General features: G+C 36.3%; 6 protein-coding genes across 8 annotated transcripts in view; 1 reads left to right on the forward strand and 5 right to left on the reverse strand.

Moving 5' to 3' along the window:
- The window catches only part of LOC111793514 (serine-threonine kinase receptor-associated protein-like), a 4,749-nt gene extending 2,450 nt beyond the window's left edge, over window positions 1-2,299 (forward strand). Inside the window, exons 3-7 of one of the 2 annotated variants that reach the window (XM_023675426.1) lie at window positions 231-312; window positions 936-1,111; window positions 1,217-1,354; window positions 1,425-1,567; window positions 1,710-2,299. In XM_023675426.1, the coding sequence (XP_023531194.1) occupies window positions 231-312; window positions 936-1,111; window positions 1,217-1,354; window positions 1,425-1,567; window positions 1,710-1,984 (814 nt within the window). In that variant the 3' untranslated portion in view covers window positions 1,985-2,299. The remainder of the gene's footprint in view (window positions 1-230; window positions 313-935; window positions 1,112-1,216; window positions 1,355-1,424; window positions 1,568-1,709) is intronic. The other variant, XM_023675427.1, reaches the window with a different exon arrangement.
- A 776-nt stretch (window positions 2,300-3,075) lies between these two features.
- On the reverse strand, window positions 3,076-5,384 carry LOC111793960 (3-ketoacyl-CoA synthase 11-like). 2 transcript variants are annotated; one of them, XM_023676047.1, is made up of 2 exons: window positions 5,284-5,384; window positions 3,076-4,889 (listed from the first exon to the last, which is right to left on the reverse strand). In XM_023676047.1, the coding sequence occupies exon 2, from the start codon at window positions 4,881-4,883 to the stop codon at window positions 3,360-3,362; it is 1,524 nt and encodes a 507-aa protein (XP_023531815.1). In that variant the 5' UTR covers window positions 4,884-4,889; window positions 5,284-5,384; the 3' UTR covers window positions 3,076-3,359. The 2 variants fall into 2 exon arrangements, with proteins under 2 accessions (XP_023531815.1, XP_023531816.1); XM_023676048.1 differs by having other exon boundaries at window positions 3,076-4,892.
- A 4,689-nt stretch (window positions 5,385-10,073) lies between these two features.
- LOC111793749 lies at window positions 10,074-11,862 on the reverse strand. Its single transcript, XM_023675778.1, has 7 exons — window positions 11,385-11,862; window positions 11,170-11,307; window positions 11,027-11,095; window positions 10,882-10,953; window positions 10,735-10,811; window positions 10,415-10,631; window positions 10,074-10,304 (listed from the first exon to the last, which is right to left on the reverse strand). The coding sequence occupies exons 1-7, from the start codon at window positions 11,766-11,768 to the stop codon at window positions 10,263-10,265; spliced, it is 999 nt and encodes a 332-aa protein (XP_023531546.1). The 5' UTR covers window positions 11,769-11,862; the 3' UTR covers window positions 10,074-10,262.
- Window positions 11,863-13,451: 1,589 nt separating this feature from the next.
- On the reverse strand, window positions 13,452-15,747 carry LOC111792216 (2-alkenal reductase (NADP(+)-dependent)-like). Its single transcript, XM_023673560.1, has 6 exons — window positions 15,714-15,747; window positions 15,220-15,462; window positions 14,952-15,132; window positions 14,126-14,292; window positions 13,972-14,054; window positions 13,452-13,889 (listed from the first exon to the last, which is right to left on the reverse strand). The coding sequence occupies exons 2-6, from the start codon at window positions 15,451-15,453 to the stop codon at window positions 13,517-13,519; spliced, it is 1,038 nt and encodes a 345-aa protein (XP_023529328.1). The 5' UTR covers window positions 15,454-15,462; window positions 15,714-15,747; the 3' UTR covers window positions 13,452-13,516.
- A 1,228-nt stretch (window positions 15,748-16,975) lies between these two features.
- Window positions 16,976-19,940, reverse strand: LOC111793867 (heme oxygenase 1, chloroplastic). Its single transcript, XM_023675931.1, has 4 exons — window positions 19,180-19,940; window positions 18,525-18,748; window positions 17,444-17,551; window positions 16,976-17,345 (listed from the first exon to the last, which is right to left on the reverse strand). Exons 1-4 carry the CDS (start codon window positions 19,631-19,633, stop codon window positions 17,253-17,255), a joined length of 879 nt encoding a protein of 292 aa, XP_023531699.1. The 5' UTR covers window positions 19,634-19,940; the 3' UTR covers window positions 16,976-17,252.
- Window positions 19,941-20,685: 745 nt separating this feature from the next.
- LOC111792194 (SPX domain-containing protein 1-like) lies at window positions 20,686-23,553 on the reverse strand. The gene is made up of 3 exons (XM_023673536.1): window positions 22,995-23,553; window positions 21,877-22,003; window positions 20,686-21,341 (listed from the first exon to the last, which is right to left on the reverse strand). Exons 1-3 carry the CDS (start codon window positions 23,292-23,294, stop codon window positions 20,884-20,886), a joined length of 885 nt encoding a protein of 294 aa, XP_023529304.1. The 5' UTR covers window positions 23,295-23,553; the 3' UTR covers window positions 20,686-20,883.
- Window positions 23,554-24,459: the final 906 nt, after the last annotated feature.

The following is a 24,459-nucleotide window of genomic DNA, read 5'->3' on the forward strand; positions in this document are numbered from 1 at the left end:
CCCCCCCCCCAATTGTTTGCTTCCTCTGCTGCACAACCTCCTCCGCTCCTCAGGCATACAGTAGGGCTTTTTGAAATTCGGAAGGAAATTGACTATTCATATGCTTTAATTTGGTGACTGAATATTGTTTGTTAAATATCACTTTATTTGCAATGAACATTTCTTTCAAGTGATTTTGTGAACAATGATGGAGATTGAACTCATTGGTAGGATCCTGATTAAACTTACAGGAAAGTATGGGATGCATTAACTGGAGATGTACTGCATTCATTTGAGCACAAGCATATTGTTCGTGCCTGTGCTTTTTCGGAGGTAATTTAATCATGATCTTAATAATGTCATATCTTTTATCATGTTGTTGATACACACACTTCACTGATGTGCGTGTGTTCATGTCCTAAGGACTAAAATTGGAATCTATTATCATGGGGGCCACCTACTTAGAGTCTGTCAAGATCCTCAAGTTTCTCAACAATTTGTGAATGGTCGCCTCATGTGAGATCAGTTGAGCTACGCTCAAGTTGACCCAGACACTACATATATTATCATGAAACAATGTGATGTATTCATGTGCCCCTTGGTTTTTTAGTTAGTTTTTGTCTTGATAAGAGTAAATTTAGTTTACATGCAAATTTAGTTTACATGTTTGGACTCTTTAGTTTTTGTCTTGATAAGAGTAAATTTGTAGTTTACTTGTATAGGCTCTTTAGTTGTTTCTTTGACTTGCTTTCTAACTGCTGGTATTCTCCCTAGTCCCTCATGCGGAATGATTGTGGCACTAATTGAGTTTTAACTGATATTTACTGATTTGTTGTTGTCATCTTGTAATTTAGGTGGAGTGAGCTGGCGCTTAGATTCTTATCTTTGTTCATTCTGATATTCTTCAATTTAAAATCAATTTCTCTTCTCTCAATGCGTTTTCTAAAATGTATCAGGATACACACCTTTTATTGACTGGTGGTCTGGAGAAAGTACTGCGTATATATGATCTGAATCGTCCAGATGCACCTCCAAGAGAAGTGGATAAATCCCCCGGCTCAGTAAGAACTGTTACATGGCTTCACAGTGATCAGACAATATTAAGTTCCTGCACTGACATGGGAGGTGTCAGGTATGGATGGCTGGGTGTAAATCTGCCTTCTCAAACTGCATGGAAGTATGTACGTATATATATATAGTCAGTCGGTCTTTCCTAAGTTTTATTGTTTCCATACAGGTTATGGGATGTAAGAAGTGGCCAAATAGTTCAAACACTTGAAACCAAGTCATCAGTGACCAGTGCAGAAGTAAGTCAGGATGGACGGTATATCACAACTGCTGACGGATCTACTGTTAAATTCTGGGATGCAAATCAGTAAGTGTAATGCTTAAGCAATGTTACTGTTAAATTATATATTCTCCTCCTGATTTTTTGTTTTCTTTAGCAGCTTTGGCTTGGTCAAGAGCTACAACATGCCTTGCACTGTAGAATCTGCTTCATTGGAACCCAAGTATGGGATGAAGTTCATTGCGGGTGGAGAGGATATGTGGATCCATGTATTTGATTTTCATACTGGCGATGAGATTGGTAAGCTCAACTAAACATCAGTTCCCATTAATCTGCAAAATCATTCTTTTTCCTTTTTGATTGCCGAAAAGATTCTCAAATTCTTCCTGTGAGGTTCCATTTGTGATTTCTGAAGAATACCTCATTTTAAATGTGCATGCAGCGTGTAATAAGGGTCATCATGGACCTGTACATTGCTTACGCTTTGCACCCGGAGGGGAATCCTATGCCTCTGGATCTGAGGATGGAACCATTAGGATATGGCAGACTGGTCCTTTAACACACGATGACTCGGATGAAGCCTTGGTCAATGGATCTGTTGGGAAAGTAAAGGTAAGTGCAGATGAGGTCTCACGCAAGATTGAGGGGTTCAACATTGCAGACGAGGGGAAGACCAGAGAGAAGGAGAAGGAGAAGGAGGAGACGGGAAATGAGTGAAATCGTTTCTCCATTGCTTGACGGGAAGCCCCAGAGCGTTTTGAGCTTTATCCTATACAGTTAAAATCTTTTGTGAAGTATGGACTTTGCTGATTTTTTGTATACAGTTTTAGTCAATTCTTGCAGATATGGGTGTGAACTTGTGGTCACAAGTGAACGCGTTTTTGTTATGGCACTGTCTTATGCTTTATAATTGTTAAGGTTTTTCGATTTTTAACCACTGTCGTAGTGAAGACCGTGTTTGAAGAGCAATTACGTAAACAAAGCTATACCAATCTCGCAGAGTTGGCAATTCAACTTTGGGAGCTTAATTCAGTTCCACTTTCTTGTAGTCAAGCTAAGTCCAATAAAATTGAAAAATATTGAATGTTTCTGCTTGATTTCAGAAGCTTTATAGACCAGAAACTTGCTCATTCCAAACAGGGTGATATATGAGTTTAGTTATTGAGTGCCTCAACAGTTCAGGCCTCATTTGATGAACGATTTAACCATTCTTTTGAATGGTTCTAGCATGTTGTGAGTGTGTCTATGAGTCTCCAGTGCTGCTCTTTGTAGGACATGGCTATACATCTTGTATTTGTGTATTTATAATTATTTGTATATTATATTTTATTTTTAATTTAAAAAACATATAGTTTTATAATTTAGACAGATCCAAGCTCATTCAATTAGTCAAGAATTTAAGTTGATGAATCGACCTGATCCAGATCCAAACAGTACCTGAATTAAGGCTTAGACTGAGATTAGATCTTCACTTAAATGTGGAATTAAGGCTAAGATTAGACCTTCACTTTTTTAGGACGGGGCCACTAATAGATGAAGGTGAACACTATTCATAGACTTCATAGACAGTTACTGTAACCCACAAGTTTAAAACAAACAAATAATTATTTCTTAAAAAAAAAAAAAAAAAAAAGTTGACCCTTTTTCTCATGATTATTTGCTGGTTTCCTTATATTATTAGATTTTTTTGCTGCGTGTATCACATTCAGGGATGAATTTATTGTAAAATGCAGGTAAATTCGAAGCAAGATTATTAATTTGTTAAAACAGAAGTAGATTAGGAGGCACAATAGTAAATGAAAAAGATGTCATGGAATGGATATTTTGATTCAGATATGCAACAGTTGTCATTATATGACAGAACAGTAGTAGGGAAAGAAGAATGAATGAAGGATCCATCCAAATTGTGTGTAGCAATGAAGGTTTGATGCAATTGTTCTTCACTAAACAAACCAAATACCAAATACCTCCCTTTAATCTAATCTGGCCTAGAAGAAAAGAAAGTGTTAATTATTAAATATCAGCACACCACAACCAATTACAGAGGACACTAATCTGAATGATGAACTAAAAAGAGTTGATACTGAGTTTTTCAAATGGCTACAATCTTAGGAACATCCACTGGAAACTGGTTGATCTCATTCATCCATGGGTTGTTTTCTTGTGCTGGATTTATGGTCCTTACAGCTTTCCAAACTGCACTATTGCACTTGAATCCTGAACCAAATGCTATTTGCCATGTTCTATCTCCTTTCTTCATTCTCCCTTTCCCTTCTGTATACGCCAATTCGTACCAAAGTGAACTGCTCGACGTGTTGCCGAATCGGTACAGTGTCATCCGGGATGGCTCCATATGCCAATCAGACAGCTGCAAGTTCTTCTCCAGTTCGTCCAAAACCGCTCTTCCCCCAGCATGAATGCAGAAATGTTCAAAAGCTAGTTTGAAGTCAGGGATGTAAGGTTTGATCTTCATTTTGAAGAGTTTCTTCCCAACCAGTGTACCGAAAAAGAGAAGCTGCTCCGACATTGGCAGCACGAGAGGCCCCAATGTCGTGATGTTTGTCTTCAATGCATCACCTGCAACTGCCATCAAGTCTTTTGATAAAGTAACACCAATCTTCCCAGTTGAGTCCTCTTCCTGAGTAACACAGCTAAAGCACTTGTCATCTGCTCCCTTGTGGGTACGAACAGTATGTATTAATTGGTATTTGGATCTCCTTCTCTCAGATCTTCTGTTCGAAAGCAATATTGCTGCTCCACCCATCCGAAATAAGCAGTTCGAGACGAGCTTCGACCGGTCATTCCCAAAGTACCAGTTCAATGTTATGTTCTCCATGCTAATTACCAAGGCATAGGAATTGGGATGGACCTGAAGCAGCTGTTTTGCAAGATCAATGGAAATAAGCCCTGCACTGCAACCCATCCCACCAAGGTTGTAACTAACGACGTTCCCTCTAAGCTTGTAGTGGTTGATGACCATTGCAGAAAGCGACGGCGTCGGATTAAACAAGCTACAATTCACAATCAAGATACCAATATCTTTCGGTTTCACACTCGTCTTAGCTAGAAGCGCATCAATGGCACCAAACATCACCATTTCAGCTTCTTTTCTAGCTTCTGCCATAGAGGGGTTTGGAGGAACATTGAGAACAGCCTCAGGTAGATAGGTTGAATCCCCAAGGCCAGATCTCTCAAGGATTTTCCTTTGGAACTGAAGATTCTCCTCTGTAAATGTCCCTGTCATCCCGGATCGATCCATGAAAATCTTCTTCGTGCATTTACGAGCCTCATCGGGCTTGTAACACGAAAAGTTAACAAGGTACACAGGGCGAGGACGGGTAAGAAAGTAGAGGGTAGATAAGAACACAAGGAGAGTGGAACAAAGGATCACGGAGACCAAGTTATATTGGAGATGGCTCCAGACTTCATAAAAGTCTTGAACAGTAAAGGTGGAAAGCTGAGCCGCAATCACAACAAGCAAAGGAGAAAGGAAAAGGTACATTCCATGAGTGATCAGGTAGTGATAACCAAGTTTTACATATTTGAGTTTGACAGACTTTTTAAAATCAGGGAGGGTTCGTGAGGACGGTGTTGCTGATGGCTTTGGCTCCGTCATTTCCCCCTGCTAAATTCTCAACAACTCAATGAACTATGAACAAAATGTACAAGGATCTACTAAACTATGAACAACAAGTCCCAAAGCTGATGCAAGAGAACACAAATCTCATCCATAAATGGCTTTTGTTACACTAGAAAAGGGCATAAAGTTCCAGAAGAAAAGACAAAACAAGAATGCATATGAACAAACTCTAAAATTCAGCATACATTACTAAAAGACAGTAATCCACAATATCCAAACAAACCCAGAAAGATTTTCACAGAAAAAACAGCAATGAGGCAGTAAATCCATAGATCAAGGGCCAGATACAAGACATTAAACCAAGTTTAAAGGAAAGGGGATCCAGAAATCGAAGTTAAAAAGAGAAAAAAAGAGAAACCCAGAAAGAAAAACAGACCTGAGAACTCAAATTCCTCGGCAGCCGCAGCAATCTCGGTTGAAAGAGGCCAAAGAGGAAGAGAGAATGGAGAAAATGAGCGATATATGTATATATATATATATATATATANCATATATATATATATATATATATATATATATACAGAAGTGGAGGAATAAAAGGAGAGAACGAGATTAGAATATAATTAAAATTATAATGAAAAGGAAAACTGGGCATGAGAACATGACAAGAAGAAAAGAAGAAGAAAAACAAAAGCAAACAATGGAAGAAGGGGGGGTATTAGGAGAGGAATGTCACAATTTAGTGCAACTTATTTTAGTTTGAATTAGTTATAGAATATATGATATTCGTAATCTTCCCGAATATATTAGTTAGGAAATATATTTTAGATATGGTAATCAGTTGAATTTGAATAGTAGTATATTTGATTTTATTATCGGGATTTAGTTAGTTTATATTTTGTTGGTAGATATTATTTAGTATCTTGTATCCTATTTAAAGGTCGTGAATATCAATGAAGATAGTACATTCGATCCCAATTCTTTATTCTTATTCTTAAATCTGTATTCTTCCGTTGAGTAATAATATTTTCATATCTATGCACACTTAGGAGTGGTAGATATTGCGTCAGTTGGTATCAGAGCCAAGTTGGTACGGTTTAATATTATTACTCAACGAGATGAATAGTGGGAGTGCTTCTATGGGTGTAGCTATGGAAAAGCTGGTTGGCAATAACTATAGTTATTGGAAGTTATGCATGGAAGCTTATCTACAAGGGCAAGATTTGTGGGATTTAATTGAAGGTGATGACACAGAAATTCCAGCCGATACTCCACAGAATGCAAAATTACGCCAACAATGGAAGATCAAATGCGGAAAAGCCTTGTTTACCTTGCGGACTTTGATTAGCAAGGAGTATATTGATCATGTTCGTGATTTAAAGTCACCAAAGCAAATATGGGATACACTTCAAAAGTTGTTCACTAAGAAAAATACCGCTCGACTGCAATTTCTAGAGAATGAACTAGCTATGGTAACTCAAGGTAATTTTTCGGTTGAAGAATATTTTTTGAAAGTGAAAAATCTGTGTTCTGAAATTTCAGAATTAGATGCTGAGGAGCCAGTGAGTGAGGCTCGATTACGGCGTTATCTTATTCGTGGATTACGAAAAGAGTTTATGCCATTTGTTTCCTCAATACAAGGGTGGGCAAATCAGCCTACAGTTATTGAACTGGAGAATCTTCTTTCCAATCAGGAAGCATTGATTAAGCAAATGACTAGCAGCAACGAATTTTCCCCAAAGTTAGAAGGTGTGTTGTATGTCAAAGATCAAAGGAGACAGAATTTTCATTCAAAGCCTTCATCTAGCAATGGGAATCAATTAAGAAGTGAGGAGTGGTCAAAGAAGCCATTTAAAGCTTGTTACAGGTGTGGAAAACCAGGTCACTTTAAACGAGATTGTCAGGCGAAAGTGGTGTGTGATCATTGCGGAAAGCCAGGCCATATTAAACCAAATTGCCGAGTCAAGATGCAGGAATCAGAAGCAAATGCGGTACATGAAAATAAAAGTTCTCCAGATCCAATTTGGGAATATTGCTTAACCACTGAGGTTCTTGACCAGCCAACAAACGTGACTTCAGCCGTATATCAAGATGATGTTTATACAGGTGATCAAAATTCTAATTCCACTACTTACGCTTCTGAGTTTGATTCTCTCCAAATTTCGCATCTAGACTCTCTCTTTTTCTCCGATTTCAATTCTATTGCCCCTGATGACTCTTCTGTTTACTCCACGGCCTTGGATTTGAGATTCGACGAAAATGAAGTTGTCGAGCTAACGTTTGACGATCTTGACGGTCTTTACCTCCCCTCTGAGGCTGACGATTTTCTCATCTTGGAGAATTTAGATCAAACTACCAATTTGCAGGATTCGGCTACTGATGCTCCGCCCCAGTCTGACCCAGAAATAGCTGCACTGCTTGATGATGATGATTTATCACGATTTGGTTCTGATGTTGAGGACTTGGAGGAGGATTTCGTAGTTCAGGTAAATTTATGTGAAGAAGGGGAGGATGGTTCAATGGATAATAAGTTTAGTGTGGCTAAGGATTCTGAGAAGGCGACAGGAAGCCAGAATATTATTAATAACAAATCTTTTGGCGATGACATTTTTGAGGATGCAGATGTTGACCATGTGGAGGATGATGTTGATAAGCCACGAACTCGACAGCTTTTGGATGATCGATTTGATACCCTCTTAAGTCAGGACTATGCATCTAGTGACAACGGTGACAGTGCTTGTGATGAGCATGATGGTTGGGTAGCTGAAGAAGATGAGTCCCTTGCTCAAAAGCTCAAGCATGCCCTTGATGATCATAGTAAGGATGACTTGGACCTTGACCAAGGATATAAAGCTTCTGCAGATCAAGAGCTTTTGCAGTCTACCAGTGATGTAATTCACCGGTGTATGGAGTATGCTGAGTCTGCACAAGTTGAGATGAATTATTACTCTTTCTCATTAGAATTGAATCGCTGCGATGTGGAACTTATTAAGAAGGAAATCATTGAACATGATGTGTCAGTGTCTTATTCAGGTGGTGGCGTGCCTAAGAAGTCCATACGCAAGCCTAACTGGAAGAAATTCTTCGTAGATTTTGTTCGAGAGAACGTGTTAACGCAGGATGTTGAATTGCAGAAAATACATAATGAGCAAGTTGCAGACATATTTACTAAGGCACTTGCCAAAGTGAAGTTTGAAGTTCTTCGTAGAAGCTCTCGAAGTTATTGAGAAATAAGCTTGCACTAAGGGAGGCTGTCACAATTTAGTGCAACTTATTTTAGTTTGAATTAGTTATAGAATATATGATATTCGTAATCTTCCCGAATATATTAGTTAGGAAATATATTTTAGATATGGTAATCAGTTGAATTTGAATAGTAGTATATTTGATTTTATTATCGGGATTTAGTTAGTTTATATTTTGTTGGTAGATATTATTTAGTATCTTGTATCCTATTTAAAGGTCGTGAATATCAATGAAGATAGTACATTCGATCCCAATTCTTTATTCTTATTCTTAAATCTGTATTCTTCCGTTGAGTAATAATATTTTTCATTCGATCCCAATTCTTTATTCTTATTCTTAAATCTGTATTCTTCCGTTGAGTAATAATATTTTCATATCTATGCACACTAATAATATTTTTCATTCGATCCCAATTCTTTATTCTTATTCTTAAATCTGTATTCTTCCGTTGAGTAATAATATTTTCATATCTATGCACACTTAGGAGTGGTAGATATTGCGTCAAGGGAAGGCAATGGGCGTAGATGCAAGCGGCGATGTGTTCGGAGGGGTTTTTGAATTGAAAAATGCGGATTACATCAAACTCAAGACGGCGCTGCCTTCTTCTCAGTTATTTCAAATTCCAAATTCAATTACTCTCCTCCTTCTTCTCTTCTTCTTCTCTGCTAATCTCTCTTTCCCCAACCCCCAACCAGGGAAAAGGATGCCATTTTTTTTATTATTATTTAATCTACAACATTACATTATAGATTAAATTTAAATAATATAATCATTATAAATCCGTAAAATTAGACATTATTTAATGAAACCACTGGTCCATTTAAATTAGACGCAATTTATAGTAAAATTGAAAAATGTTCCAAGTTAGTACTGAGAGATCCATCCATATCTCCTATCTCAATTATTTAAGATATTATTTAGATTTCAAATATCATAAAAAATTTAAAATAATTTCTTTCTATTATCTAAATTTTTTTAGAAATGATAGGAATAGAGATCTTTTTTGAATTGAAAACGGTTAGACAGGTTTGAATTTTATTTATTTAATTATCTATTTATTTATAGTCTTAAACAACATATTATGTGTGTTTTTAATACAACTAATTGCATCGTGTATGCCTTAATTTTGGAAAGAAACGTGGGTATGGTTCATAAAGTCAGAGATATGTGTTGTTTATTATACAGCAACGCCAATCAACACAAACATTATATTATATTCTTCTACTATTAACATTAACGTCAATTCAATTTTATGTTCACCTTTTTCCATCATTCTTAATTTTAAAATAATTTTAAAATATTTAAAGCTTATAGATAATATATATATATATATATATTTTTTTTTTTTAACCAAAAGATCTCGAACTCTCAAAATTTTAAAATATTAATAAATACTTTTTTAAGTTATTATAACTTTTTTTTAACATCTTCAAAAACACCTTTAAACTATTTTTAAGAAAATTTTAAAATATTTTTACAGTTAGTATCACGTTTAAAAAATATTTATAAACTATCCAAAATAATATTAAAATGTTTGTAAATAATATATGAAGTGTCGATAGATTATTAATGATAAAAAAAAATTGAACTTTTTCATAAGGATAACGTGTCAATGTAACTGTTAAAATTTTATGAGTATTTTTTAAATATAGTAGCTAAGTATTTTTTAAAAAACATAATAGTAATAATATACTTTTGAAGGTATTATTGATTTTTTTTTTTGAGCTTGAAAGTATAATTTTTTTAAAAATATATATATATATATAAAAAAGTAAATTAGCAGAAAATGGATGAGGTCGACGGTTGGCAGTTGACAATAGTTAAGCGGCACATGGGCCGTTCGATCTTTGTTTGTCTCATTCTCCCCAACCCTAAACCCAACCAATCAAATTTCTCGCTCTCTAATTCATTGTTTAAATGAATTTTAAACTTAAAAAAGGACATTTAATTTGAGGTAAGAAAAACTAAACAACTATTAGATACAAAAGGTTAAGCTAGAGATCAAAATTATTAGATAAGACTGTTACAGTGTTACAATGTTACAATGTTACAATGTTGCAGTGTCACTGTCTCTTATTAATAATTAAATATAGATTTAAAAATTTGTAAAACTATTTATCGCCTTCTCTTACTTGAGAATTGTGACAAAGTGAAGTTGGATTTGTTGGACTAAATGGAGAATTCTTCGAGCCATATTAGCACCTCATTTCTCTGCGAATCAAACCCAAAACCATGCAAAATTACCAGTTAAAATCAAACACCCAATTTAGCAACGAACAATGCGATATACATAAGATGAGACAAAAGGGACGTAAAGTTACCATTACAAAGCTCCACGTTCGGGCAGAGTTGTTGTAGCGAGCAAGCAAACAGCCATTAATGGGTTTAAGGCCATCCTTTTTTAGACTACATCGTAATTCTTTTGCCTTTTGCTGAGCCATATCTTCTGTGGGATCTCCACTGAATTTCAACACTGCACCAATACCTCCTTCCATCTCTCTTATGCTCATTGTGTCCTCCTGTTTAGCATCTGAGAAACTGAACAGTAATGTAATGGTCATTTAAGAGGTGGCATAATTAAGAGAAAGATCCTCCATTCATAAGTGAAGAACAGGGCAGTGGTCGCTAACAGGGGACTCACCTACCAACCCTATTGAATCCGGCAGAAATCTGGTGTCCATTTCTTTCAACCACAACAAATGGCGCATATTTTCTCACCTGATACATAACACAACACATTAATGCTACAAATTAAAGCTGCTACAAACATAAATTATGGTCAACAAACCTCATAATTTGCAGTCCTTTTCAGTATTTGATATTTGGGCGATTCCAATTCTGGAGTCTCATAAAACCGAAACTGGAAAGAGGGAAAGAAATTATAACAAAAAGTCTTCAATTTTGGATGATTTTTCAGTTTTAGCTATGTATACCTGTTTAAACACATCCCACAAGGCTTCTAGAGAAAAGTAGTCATTATTTTGCAGTGAATCCCAAACATCCTTCAAAATTAACCAGATGAAGTAGGAAATTGGGTGAAAAATAAGGAAGGAGATGGATGGTAAATTTTAATTACCACATGGCTACAGAACTTGCCGGTTTGTGGATTGATACCCATGATGGAAGTTCCCGTCAACACTAACTCTGGCTTCCATGGCAGAAGGATAAACTTCATTACCGCAGTCCATCTTGTAGTTATCTCATATGGTCCAGTCTAAAAATAAGATTTGGTTGACTATGAATATAATTAATATAATATTGATAGCTCGTCGGAGAAGTGATCGGACCAACCTTTTTGACCCAGTGGAAGATGATCTCCGGCCTGAAGAATTCTCGCAACAGGGCAATATTCAGCATATACCCACTAATTCCGTCATACTTTGTAATTGGGTCTCGAAATCTCACTTCTTCGTCGTACGCCGTCCGATCAATCCCCTGCTCATCGAATACATGCCGGAGATCGTCGTACATGAAATCCACCAGTCGGTCCACGTCCACCGTTGGTTTCTGACGGCTTTGATCTGCCAAGGTTGATCGAATAGACGACTTCCAATTTGGGCTTCCGGTTCTGCTTTGTGCGGCCCTGGTCGGTCCGTAGGATTTCCTCGGCCGGACACCAAAATCAACGGTTGGGATTGAGAGGAAGTTTTGGAAGGAAACTTGGGCTGTCGCCATTGGCAACCGAAGCTTTAACTTCTCAGAATTTGAGGGAAATGCCTGCCATTGTCAACTTCTATATTTTTTTAAATACTGGGAGAAGGATAGAAAATGATATACAAATTTATAACATACAATAAATTACCACAATAATTTTCAAATTAAATAGAAAAAATTTAGAAAGGATAACACCCTTCTTTATGTCAAGTTGGATCTACTCTATTTAAAAATTTGAATAAATAAAAAATTTCTTCTTTTGGATAAGAGTCTCCCGAACAAATTCAATCATTTAGGTAGCTCAGGATCAAACTGTTACAAGCATTCAAATTTTGTAAATAACATACCACAACTCTCTAAAATACTAAATTTACAACTATTTCTTTACTTTCACATTGCAATAACAATCTCTCCGATTAAAATGAAAAATAAAATTGAAAGCTCGAAGAGAACGACCATCAAAGTTTCAGAAAATTGTGGAAGATATGGTAAAAATATAAAAGAAAAATAGTGAAAATTAGAAAAAAAGAAATGGAAAGAAGAGATTAAAGGTAGGGGTAGTAGTGGTGGTTTTATCTATAAACTTTTCATTTTAATTCTAATTGGAGTCATTCAAAAAGTGTTGGTAGGGTTAGTTAAACAAAATAGTAATAATTATTAATAATTAAAGTAGGTTAAGACTAAATAAATGATTAATTAAAATTAATTAATTTAAGATTAAGAATAACTAACGGATTATAGATTATATTATCTCTAAATTTAACTCCGTCTTCAAAAGAATTGACAATAACCTATTTTTTTAAAAGAAATTAAAACATGTTACTAACCATAAAAGTATTTAAAAGTTTTTTTTTTTTTTTTTTTTTAANTTTTTTTTTTTTTTTTTTTTTTTTTGAAATTTTTTAAAAGTTGAATGATATATTTTTTTTAAAACAAAGTGTTCAGTTATTTTAAAGGTAAGAATATTAGAATATTTTTTTATAGCATAAATTATATGCAATTTGCATTTTAAAAATAATGTTTAATGTTGAAGAAAAGGGGAGAGGGAAGCGTACAAGTTTGAACTCAAAAAAGGAAAGAAAAGATGGTTGCAAGCCATTGTTGACACATCCAAAATTAGACCTTCAAAATTGGATTATTCAAAACCATCTAATTCATCAACTATCCATCTCTATATTATATTCATATCAATTTATATTTATTTTAAATTTATATTATCTACTTGATTTACACAAGCAATTATGTACTTCGGCTCTATAGCTTTCACAAGCAATTATGGTGAGACCTAACTTCGGCTCTATAGTTTTCACAACGGCGTTGATCAAAATGCAAACAAACAATTATGGTACTTCGGCTCTATAGCTTTCACAACGGATTTGTCATCAAAATGCAAACAAACAATTATGGTGGGACCTATCTTTTTTGTAAAAACAGTCATGTCCTTGAACTCTACTTTCCAATTTGGACAAAAAAAAAAAAAGATGCATAATACTCCTCTACACACACAGCTAATGCACGCATATATAGACCCACTAGGGGCGTATACATATCCTTAGACCTATCATTTAGCTAGTGCACGTTCACGCTACCAAAGCCACGGAGGAAAAGGAGCCCGCATAATTTTATGACAAAACATAAATATTGTAATGAACACATTCATACTTATAACAACGGCGGAAAGTAATTTGAATCACATAACATACATACCAAAAAAAAAACATACAACACCAATTGGTTCACTTATTATTATTGTAATCATTATTATTCTGTCACACTGCTAATTTGACCATCTTCTTTCCAATATTATCACCCTTAAACAGCCCAATGAAAGCAGAGGGAATGGTGTCGACCCCAATGGATACATCTTCCAGTGATTCAATCTTGCCAGAACCAAGGTACTGAGAGGCCATTGCGATGAAATCTGAGTACACATTCAAGAAATCTCCAGCTAGAAACCCTTCAACTTTGATTCGTTTGTACACCAAATCAAGCATCTTTGGCGCAGCCTTTTTGGAACTTGTATACTCCGAAATGACCCCACAAAGCGCTACTCTTCCAAACGCCTTCAAGTTCGCCACTGCTGCTTCTAGCATTTCGCCTCCCACGTTGTCAAAATAAACGTCTATTCCATCTGGAAAGTACCTGTCAAATTCAACTCCCAAGCCTTTTACTTCACCAATTTCTCTAAATCATGAGAACTATAGCTTAGATTCTAAATTCTCACCTCTCTAAGGTTGATGTCAAGTCCTTTTCTTGCTTGTAATTGAATGCTTCATCAAATCCAAGCTTCTCTTTCAGCAACGCCACCTAAAACATACTCATAATTATTCAATGCGGCTGTCACGATTAGTCGAGAAAATTAGAGGCGTTTATGTGACCTTTTCATCCGAACCAGCACTGCCGACAACGTAGCAGCCATGCAGCTTTGCCAACTGTCCGGCCAAACTCCCGACAGACCCAGAGGCAGCCGACACAAACACTGTCTCTCCCTCCTTAACCTTTGCTACTTCGAACAAGCCAGCGTATGCAGTCAGCCCACTGAATCCTAATCAAAACAAAACCAAAATTAGTAAGACTAAAAATCACGACTCTCTATGATAGACTCGTGATCTTCCTCTTAATTATCCTATGTTATGGACTACTCTTTTTAATAATCTTCAACAATTTTTCCATCGAACAAAGTACACCATAAAGCCATTCTTGAGGCCTCCTTTTCTAGAGCTCTCGATCAGCTTCCCCTTAATTGAGGCTCGACTTCTTTTCTGAAGCTCTCGAACAGCCTCCCCTTAATTGAGGCTCGACTACTTCTCTAGAGCTTTTGAACAAAGTACATCCTTTATTCGACACTCAAGTCATCTTTGACTACACTTTCGAAACTCACAACTTTTTTGTTGAGACACTTGAGGATTCTATTGACATTAGTTAAGGGTAACTTCTTTGTTCGACCCTTGAGGATTCTATTGACATTGCTGTGTTAAAGACATACTCTGATACCATGTTAGGAATCACGACTCTCAACAATAGTATGATATTGTCTACTTTGAGCATAAGTTCTAGTGTGTTTCTCCAAAAGACCTCATACCAATAGAGATGTATTGCTTAGTTATAAACTCATAATCATTCCTTAAATTAGCCAGCACGGGACTCCCTCGTAACAATTCTCAACAAATAACGGAAGATAAAAGAGGGTTTAGGGTAAGATACCCAGAATTCCAAGATGGTTAGTTAATGGAAGCCCCATAGAGTCAATTTTTCGAAGCAAGCTCGTCTGGGCTTCCACTATACTGTACTCTGCCCAATGCAAGAGCCCTGCCACCAAGTCGCCCTTCGTAAAATCAGCGTTCCCGGAGGCCAAGACTTCTCCCACTCCATATGCGTCGATGGGCTGTGTTCATAGCAAACCACAAAGCAGAGTAGGTGACCAAGTAGATTAAAATGAAGGATAGATAGCCCTTAATGGGTCAATAATTACCTGGGCGGGCTTGATGGAAGTTGCAAAAGATGAAGTCTTCTGTGAAGAGCTATGGCTCTTCATACGGTTGATCTGATATGGATCGATCGAAACATAAAGATTCTTGACAACAATATCATCACAACCAGGTTTCACCGACACAATAAGAGCTTCAGATTTGAGCTCAAAGTCGGACTCAACTGGGAACTCATCAATATGATGTCTTATGGCCACAACTCTGTTCATCACTTCCATTGCAGCTTCCTGAATGATTTGTGGATAAAGTTCAGAACTTGAAAAGAAATATAAAAGGAAACATGGAGGAATCAGCTAAAACAAAGATGATGAATGATTCGCAAGGAAAAATGACAAAAATTGGCAGACCCAATAAATTGATGGAGGAACAGAACAAAAGACCGTTNTTTTTTTTTTTTTTTTTTTTTTTTTTTTTTTTTTTTTTTTTTTTTTTTTTTTTTTGTTGCATAAAGCAACTTCGATCGAGAAAGAAAACAAACCTCGCCAGCTAAGGTAACGGCAAAGTTGAGTGAAGTTTTGGGTATTTATTGGGCTGAAGAGTTGGAAAAGTAAAAAACCAAAGTCTTACTTCAACTTAATTTCTAACTCTTTCTTACTTACTATCAAAGCTTTCCAAAATTGATTAAACTTTGAGATGATAAAATTATTATGTGCTACCAAAGCTTTCCAGATTAATTGCAATTGAAACTAACGTGTCATCAAAATTTTCTCAGTTGCAATTGAATGTTGAGGATTATTGAGAGTGAGTCCCACCTTGGTTAATTTAGTGGAAGATCGTTGGTTTATAAGTGAGGAATACTATCTTCATTGGTACGAGGCCCTTTGGTGAGCCCAAACCAAAGCCATGAGCGCTTGTACTTAAAGTGGACAATACCATATCATTATTGGAGAGAGTTGGTCAAATCAACGTGGGAAAAAAGTTGAGTTAAAGACTATGACTAAAATTTTCTTCTTAAAAATGATAATTAAAATGTCTTAATTTGGTTATTATTGTTATTTAATATTGGCTATATTTTTAGAAAGAAACAGAGTTTGAGTTAATTTTAAAATTGAATCAACCATTAAATATTGATTATTGATTTGTATGATTATATGAATTGATTGGTATATAAATAAAAATGATTTAAATATGTTATTGTCCCCTCACTGAATAAGTTAGAGATTATTTACAATTTTTTATTAGTGGTGAGTAATGATTGTATTTCTTATATTTATAGGAGATAGGAGACATTTATTAAATATTGATATTGACGTCCAGCTCTTTTTTTTTTATTTAATATCTTATTTGATTTCTGTGAAAAACAAGTGTTTAGAAATAAAATATCTGAAAATAAAATTATTAGTTTAATTATAAATGAAAATGCTAACGGTTGTTGTAGAAATAAATAATGTTTATGCTTATTTTTTCGGGATTACTCCTAAAAAATAATTAGTGAATTTTAAGCCATTAATTAATAAATAGTTAATGATTTTAATTAACCATTAACTATAACTATATGAATATTCCTACCCAACCATTTAATTGTATAAATTTTTATACTATAGTTAATTAAGTGATCATTTATTCATTTAATATATTTCACCACGAGTTAATACTTCTTAATAAATTATAATGGAATGTTTAATGAGTATCTTAATCCTTGGTTGAAAATGACTCAAACGTGGTGGCGGCTATAAAAAAAACACAAACCTATGTTCTTAGAATTTTGCAACTAAAAAAAGTCTGGTACCAATAGAGATGTGTTCGTTGTAAATCCACAATCGTCCATTCAATTAGCATCGTGGGACTCTCGTCCAACAATAACAATGAAAAGGTAATACACTTGAAGATGGGATTGAGGGCATAACTTTCAGAGTTTACAAACAGATACTTTAGAAGTGTGAAGTTTGAAGAAGGGACATTCAAGAATTCAAGCTTGAACAGAGATGGAGGGCATATCCCATTAGAGGGTGTATAAAGAAACAATAACACGGCTACTAAAAGAAAGGCATCGTCGTTGTCATCGTCATCGTCGTCATCATGACAATATTAAACGGAGAATTTCTCCCGAGTGCTTAAAAGACTTCTCGGTTTCCTCCAGGCAATGGTTCTTCTCCTCCCTACTCCAGCTCTGGTAAACATACCACGCAACCAACATTGTGTTATCAAACAAACTCAATGAGAAAACAAGAGATGAATGTAAGAAAAAGGGGAATCAGATTGAGTTACCTCAGCGACTTTGTTGAGCTTGTCCCTTACATTCTGCAGCAATTGGGAAAGGTCTCCATCCCATTTATAAAATTCCAGCTCCTTGTTCTCCAGAATCCTTTCTGCTACCTGAAGCACATCACGACAGGACAAGGTTTAAAACCAGTAGCAGGACTCCACCCAAAAACAAAACAAAACAACAAACATTTGCCTCCACATAATCAGAGATTATTGGCTAATCTTACTTACTTCCATGGGTTAACTACTTCAATACCGAAATTGTAACAGCCCAAACTCAAGCCCACTGCTGATAGATATTGTCTTCTTTGGACTTTTCCTTTTGGGTTTCTCCTCAAAGTTTTTAAAAAGCGTCTGCTAGGGAGAAGTTTCCACATTCTTATAAAGAGTGCTTCGTTCTCTTCCTCAATTGATGTGGGATCTCACAATCCACCCCTTCGGAGCCCAACGTCCTCACTAGCACTCATTCCCTTCTCCAATCGATGTGGGACCCCCTAATCTACCCCCTTCGAAGCCCAGCGTCCTTACTGGCACACCGCCTTGTGTCCACCCCATTTGGGGCTTAGCCTCCTCGTTGGCACATCGCCTAGTGTCTGGCTCTTATACCATTTATAACAACCCAAACCCACTATTACTAGATATTGTCCTCTTTGACTTTTCCTTTCGAGCTTTCCTTCAAGGTTTTCACACCCTTATAATGAAGGTTTCATTATACTCCCCAACCGATGTGGGATCTCACAGGAATTTTGCAAAAGAGCCAAATTAAGAAATCAGCAAGTTCATACAAGTTGGTACATACCTGAAGTCATTAAGAAAAGTTTAAACATTGATTAAACTCCCCCCACATTCATGAGTATCTCTGATCAACAACTTAGTGATACACATTTGGTACCCAAAGAAACTGATCTCCTAAGTACTCACAATGCATTTAAGTCATGGTGGTTACCTAATATCTCAAGTAAGTATCCACCATGACTTAAATGCAGTCCCTCGAAGTCCTTTACTACTCTACATGAGCCTTAATAGACCACTAAATCAATTATGCAACCCAAGAATGAAAATGAACATATGGTGAATTTGTTACCTTTCTCCCAATCATCCGACCGCCAGCAGTGTGGGCAAAGTATGTATTATAGAAATGGCATATAAATGCTTGAGGATCCTTTTCCGACAATTCTTCAAGATAACGAGCATAGGTGACTCCAGGAGAAGAAGGCTCAGGAATGACATACCCTTGCTCTTTGAACCACTCCAAATCTTTTGCCAATGCTTCAGACCTTTCCAGTCCTGTGTCACGAAACTCTGCATCTATTACCATAAACAAAACACTTCATTAACATCCTACAATTACCTTTCCTGTGATACTTATATGACTAGAAAAAGAACCATGCAATCTTGCCAAAGATCACCAAACCATTTAAACCAACCTTCAAATCAATCATATCTAGGAAAGAACAATCTGTCAACACTCACAAAATAAATAAAAAATCATGGAAGGAACGCCTGGTTAGCGGAATCAGAAGCATTTCCCATCAACAACTAAATAGAAATGTTCATATAAAATATTCACACTCATCGTCAGAGAACAATAACAGCAAACCCACAGACTGAATGAACAAAAGCATAAACATCAGAAGCAAAAACTGGAACAACATATGCAAAGCCAGAGTGAATCCAAGACATCAGGAAAAACCCAAAAAGACCGTCTCCAATAAACCAGGAAATCAGCAACAACTTACAGGAAGGAAATACAGCCTTGGCAATGATTTTATCCAGTGTATCATAAACCAATTTGCTATCCACAAGAAACCTCAAATACCCTTCAACCGTCGGCTCCCATTTAGCGACAGGTGCCTCTTGGGGCTCTTTAGTTTCCTTCTCACCCTCTTTAGCTTGATCCCTGGTGTGCAATTTCATCGCCACAAACCTCATCTCCTCAACAAACCCTTTTGATTCACCAGGATACCTCTTTTTCGACTTCTCAGCCGTGGTAGCCGAAACCAGGGGAACAGTCTTCATTCGAACCGTTGAAATTCCAGCAGTACTCTTCTTACAGAGAAGGGCAGAGGGAACCCTTCTGGGTAAGAAACTGGATTCCAAACTGGAATTGGAATTGGAAAAGGAAGTGGGCGTTCTGAAACGAAGTTTATTGAAGAGAGACTGTGAGGGGGAAACTGGGTTAAGAGAAGCCATGGTTGAAGAAAGCGAGAAGTGGGTCAGATGATTGAAGAGTGTAAGAAACCTCGAAAGAGAGAAGGAAGAAAAGAAAAGAAATGGGAAGACAGAGATTTGCGAGGGTGGATTGAATTGAATTAGGGGTTCACGTAATCTTGAAGAAAAAGGTAGGAGTACAACAATTTATTAAAAAAAAAAAGAGAACTAATGGTACCAAATAATTTGAAGAAGACGGGGAGACATGGGAGCCAGCCAGCCAGCAACCTTCAGGAATGGGTATTCATCGCTGGGATTCGTGTCCATCATCGCTCTCTGGATAACTCTTCCACGTTTCTTTATTAGTCTTTTTATTTNACAAAAACAAAAAAAAAAAAAAAAAAAAAAAAAAAAAAAAATCACAAATGGTTAATTATTTTCTATTACAGATTTTTAATTAGTAAGTAATTAATTATAGTTATTAAGAAATTAACTGATTTTGGCCAACTTATGAGATTGAAGCCAGCTAGGGATGACTAATTAGGTTTACTATATTTGAACGTGGTGAACGTGGTGAGTTTGTGTAATGTGGGATAAATTTTGATGAACCACGACTCTTTGTGTGAATTTAGGGTACATAAGTGTATGTAAGACACTTCGAGGAGGATGATAAACTATGTACTAGTTATGGCATATTAAGACCTTTCCAAATAAGTACAAATGATTAATTTTATTTGTGAGGGATCCAAACGAACTTTAACCAAATTCAAAATTTGAGCCAATAGAAAAATGAAACCCCACAAATTATTGGAGAGGGCTGATGTTCCAAGCTTACTCTATTTGAGCCAATATGTTCAAAGGCACCCCTTATGAAGCCCAAGTGTGCACCCACCAAACTATACATACAAATCTGCAATCCTTACTGAAAGTGTCAAGCTTAGAGAAGACAGAAGGCCCAAAGAAATGAGCTTCAGGCCTGATTAGAAGGCCCACTTTGTGCACTGGTTGGTCAATGATTCTCACACATTTGTTGCTAAAAAGAAGAAAACCACAAGGGGAAAACACAATGTGCAAGAATATGGCGGAAAGTAAAATGAATTCTCAATCATAGTTTTTTTAAGATATGTAGTAATTTGAATGCGAAACAAACATGAAAAACATTGGCTTTCTACTTGTAACACTTTTTGGGTTTATATTTAGGATTTTACATGTTTGAGTATCTAATTCATTCTTACAAGATGCTGTCGTAAAACTAATGGAATAAGGTGATGTTATATTCTGAAAGCCAAATTCTACTTGGCTATGGCTTCCTGTTCCAACACGGGAACCTTTTTCCATGTGCCCTCTAATCCATTTTTCTGTAATGGTGGCAATGAAAATTCACTAACAGTTGAGCTTCCACTTCGAATTTCTTTTAGAACTCGCAAGGCTGATAGCGTGCCCTTCATGTACACGCTCTCCATCTGTTCGATCTCTGCGAGTTCCTTGGGCATCCCAGGAAGCCCATCGCTGTTTGAGGTGGCGGTGGCAGATGCTCTAGGAGCACAGCCTTCATCACCAACAGCTGCCTCAGCCAAGGCAGGCTGTTCGTTTGCAGGGAAGAGGCGGTCCAGCATAGCCTCACACTCTTTGACAAGCTTAAAGAGTAGGTCTGTGGTAAAGAAAGGCTGTTGCAGTACCTTCTGTATAAAGGGTAGGCGAATAAGTGCACCAGTTCTTTTGTCATATTTCTTGAGGATTTTAGCCAGGCCTGTCGAAGATGAGAAGAAGGCATGTAAATTTCGAAGTGGTGGGACTAATTGGGGGAAAAAAAAGCAGGGGAGGCAGTTTGTGCATTGATGACATAGAGATAATGTGCTAGCCTTCAGGACTAACCATAGACACACAGAAAAAGGTCCAAGAAATTAAGTCCAAAAGCAATTATCTTTACGAAAAGCATTAGGACCATACATAGAAAAGTAAGTATCACAACACAAATATCTAGAAACAAAAGGCCATTCCAACAATGACCGTTAAAAGTCAAACAGACCGATACCCCTAAGGATATCCTGATGATAAGCCAAGAAATGTTTGCAGATAATCTTGAAGGTCTAGAGTTCAAGCTTGTAAGTTGAGAACTTAACAGCTTAAAATTCTAGTTGCCAAGCTGCTCTTATGGCAGACAAAGCCTCACTAGAGATTAGTAAAGAGTGGACCATGAACAAAATGTAAGGATCCAAATAAAGTACATGATAAGATGAAGCAAAAGTATATAATTCCAGTGACTAAAGGGACCGTGCGGTTACCTGTATAGTTAAGAGCACTGTAATTCTCCAATAAAACCATCTCGCCGTGAAAGTCAACAATCTCTTTACGAATTTGTGTCAACTCTTCATCAAAGTATTTCACTTTAGCTACTCTATCTTGTAATTCCTGACAAATTCCCCCACCAAAAACCAAGACAAGTTTTGTCAAATTCTCAATCGCCCTACATCATTGATTACGCAGAAAGTGCAATAACGTCAATGTTGTCCCGACTCCCAAAAGTCAAATTCAATACACACAGCATAATATTAAACCATATCCTTTCTCTGGCCCTACTCAAATCTCAAACAAACAAAGTGGGCAAAGGAATCTAGTTTTTGAGTCGTATTATTACCGAAGTTGCACAGTTTACCAACTGTGACTCGGAGCATGGATGATGTATAAGAATCCAGATCTAGACCAATAAAACAATGCGACCGGACGATTTTGTGCATAAAATATTGCCGCAAATACACAAGACAATAAAGACCAGCCAGCCGGCATGGTCATGTACAGCCCCAGATAATCATGTGAGTGGCAAAGTAGTTGCAACGTGGGCCAAAGAACTCTATTCTAAGAGTCAAAAAGGAGAGCAAATTTGAGAGAGGGAAAAAAAAAAAAAAAAAAAAGAGTGCCTCTTACTTTATGTTTTGTGAGTTAGAATTTGATAAACGCAGCGAATACCTTGGGGTAATAATAAAATTATTAAGCGTCCCTTTTCAAAGGAATGTGGTAAGATGTCTTTTCACCTAGCGAAGCGAAAAGCGACGTCGTTGTTTTAGTCCTCAAGCATCGATTGGTTCGGTGGATTACTTAACGATAGAAAATCAGTCGAATTAACTTATTAAGTGCATGAAGATTTTGTCGAGAAATAAACTGCTTATACAGTTGAATAAAATTAGTGCTAAGTTAATTAATCAAAAGTAAAGTTCAATTCCATAGTTCTTCAAAGAATTTCAGAAATCGAAAGTTTCTCGCATCACACATCCGTTTAGTCGCTGAAATAATGCAGTAAACAGATTTCCAGAATGTTGAATGCACAAAATCAAGTAGTTCAGTCGAAACTTCTTCACTATTCAACAATAATCTGATTGGAAAGTGAAAAAAAAGACCTACATACCTTCAATCTGATGATGTATTCCTCCTCCTTCTCAACGAAGAACGAATTGAATTTCTCGAGCTCCTTCTCCAAGAGAGTGATGAAATCAACGACCTCATTGGGGACAGCATCCGCATCGGTATCGGCATCGGCATCGGCCTCAGCATCAAGCCTAGGCTTCTTGAAAGGTCTGTTAGAGTCGCCGGACTTCGGCTGCACAAGTTTGAGCTTCTTCTTGAGCTCCTTGTAGGAGAGGAACTTATCCCGCCATTCCGGCAAGGTCTCTTCGATCTGGTTGCTGAGACTCTTCCCGAATTTCATATCTCTGGAAATGGAAAGTCGTTAGGAAGAAAATGGTGAGGGTGAGTGAGTAAAGGAATGGGAATGGTGGAAGGAAAATGGAAGAGGAAGATCGAGGAAGAGGAAGAGGACGGTAATATAAGCGGAAAGGGGAGAATATTCGGAGGGGCAGTACGGGAATATCCGTTAAATATTTGTCCAAATTCAAATTTAAGAGCATATTTATGGGTTTATCCCCTCGTGAAAAGAAAGAGACAGAGAATGAGAGAAGAAGCTCAAAAGGTCACCAGTACCCTTCTATTTTATCTTTTTTTTTTTTAAATATATAAATATTTAATTTAATATTTGGTTGACAACTACCCGTCTATAAATACATTATCAAATACATTTTATATTTTATAAATACATTATCAAAGACATTTACCAGTTAATAAGTAAATTAATGTTATATTTGTAAGAAAATCGATAATTAGAGTTTTAATTATTAAAATATTTTGTATAAAATAAAATAATAAATATTTGGGGAATGGGATATTTTGTAGTTGGTGGGAATTTGAAAAATGGGTGAAAGAGTGGTGAGGGGTTTTAAATTTTGGGGGTAAAGGGCGGCGCGTGCAGAAAGTGGTGAGCGTCGATTGGAAGGTATCAAAGCCAATGGGCTCACTCCCAAGTTGGATCACGTGGGAACCATCCTATGATACTCCAACAACGCCCCACCATCTTTTACCTGACACGTGTCCCACTCAAATCTTTTCCACTATTTTACTCCTTAAATCCCTCCACTTTAAACTATTTATAGACTTTTAATTTTCTTCTTCGAAAAAATTAAAATTTTAATTTGTGTCTCACATAAAGCCTAAATTTTAAGAAGACTATGATTTTATTCAAAATTTAATGACATATTTTTTGAAATGGGAATAAATTGAAAAGGATGAATGAGAGAATAAACCCAATATAAAAGAAACGAGTATAAAAATATTTTGAGCCATGGAATTGTTTCCATTTATAATCACCTAGGGAAGGGACGCCCTTTAATAAAATATTTTGTCGTATTTTTGAATAAATATTATTCCCAATTTGTCATTTTTCATACAAATTATATATTTCATTCTTTAATTAAAATTGTGAATCCGTTTATTACCGGCTTATTAGTTAACAGTCATGAAAATGAAACTGTTCTAAATTT

Source organism: Cucurbita pepo, chromosome LG04 (assembly GCF_002806865.2).
Source record: "Cucurbita pepo subsp. pepo cultivar mu-cu-16 chromosome LG04, ASM280686v2, whole genome shotgun sequence".
Classification (NCBI taxonomy): domain Eukaryota; kingdom Viridiplantae; phylum Streptophyta; class Magnoliopsida; order Cucurbitales; family Cucurbitaceae; genus Cucurbita; species Cucurbita pepo.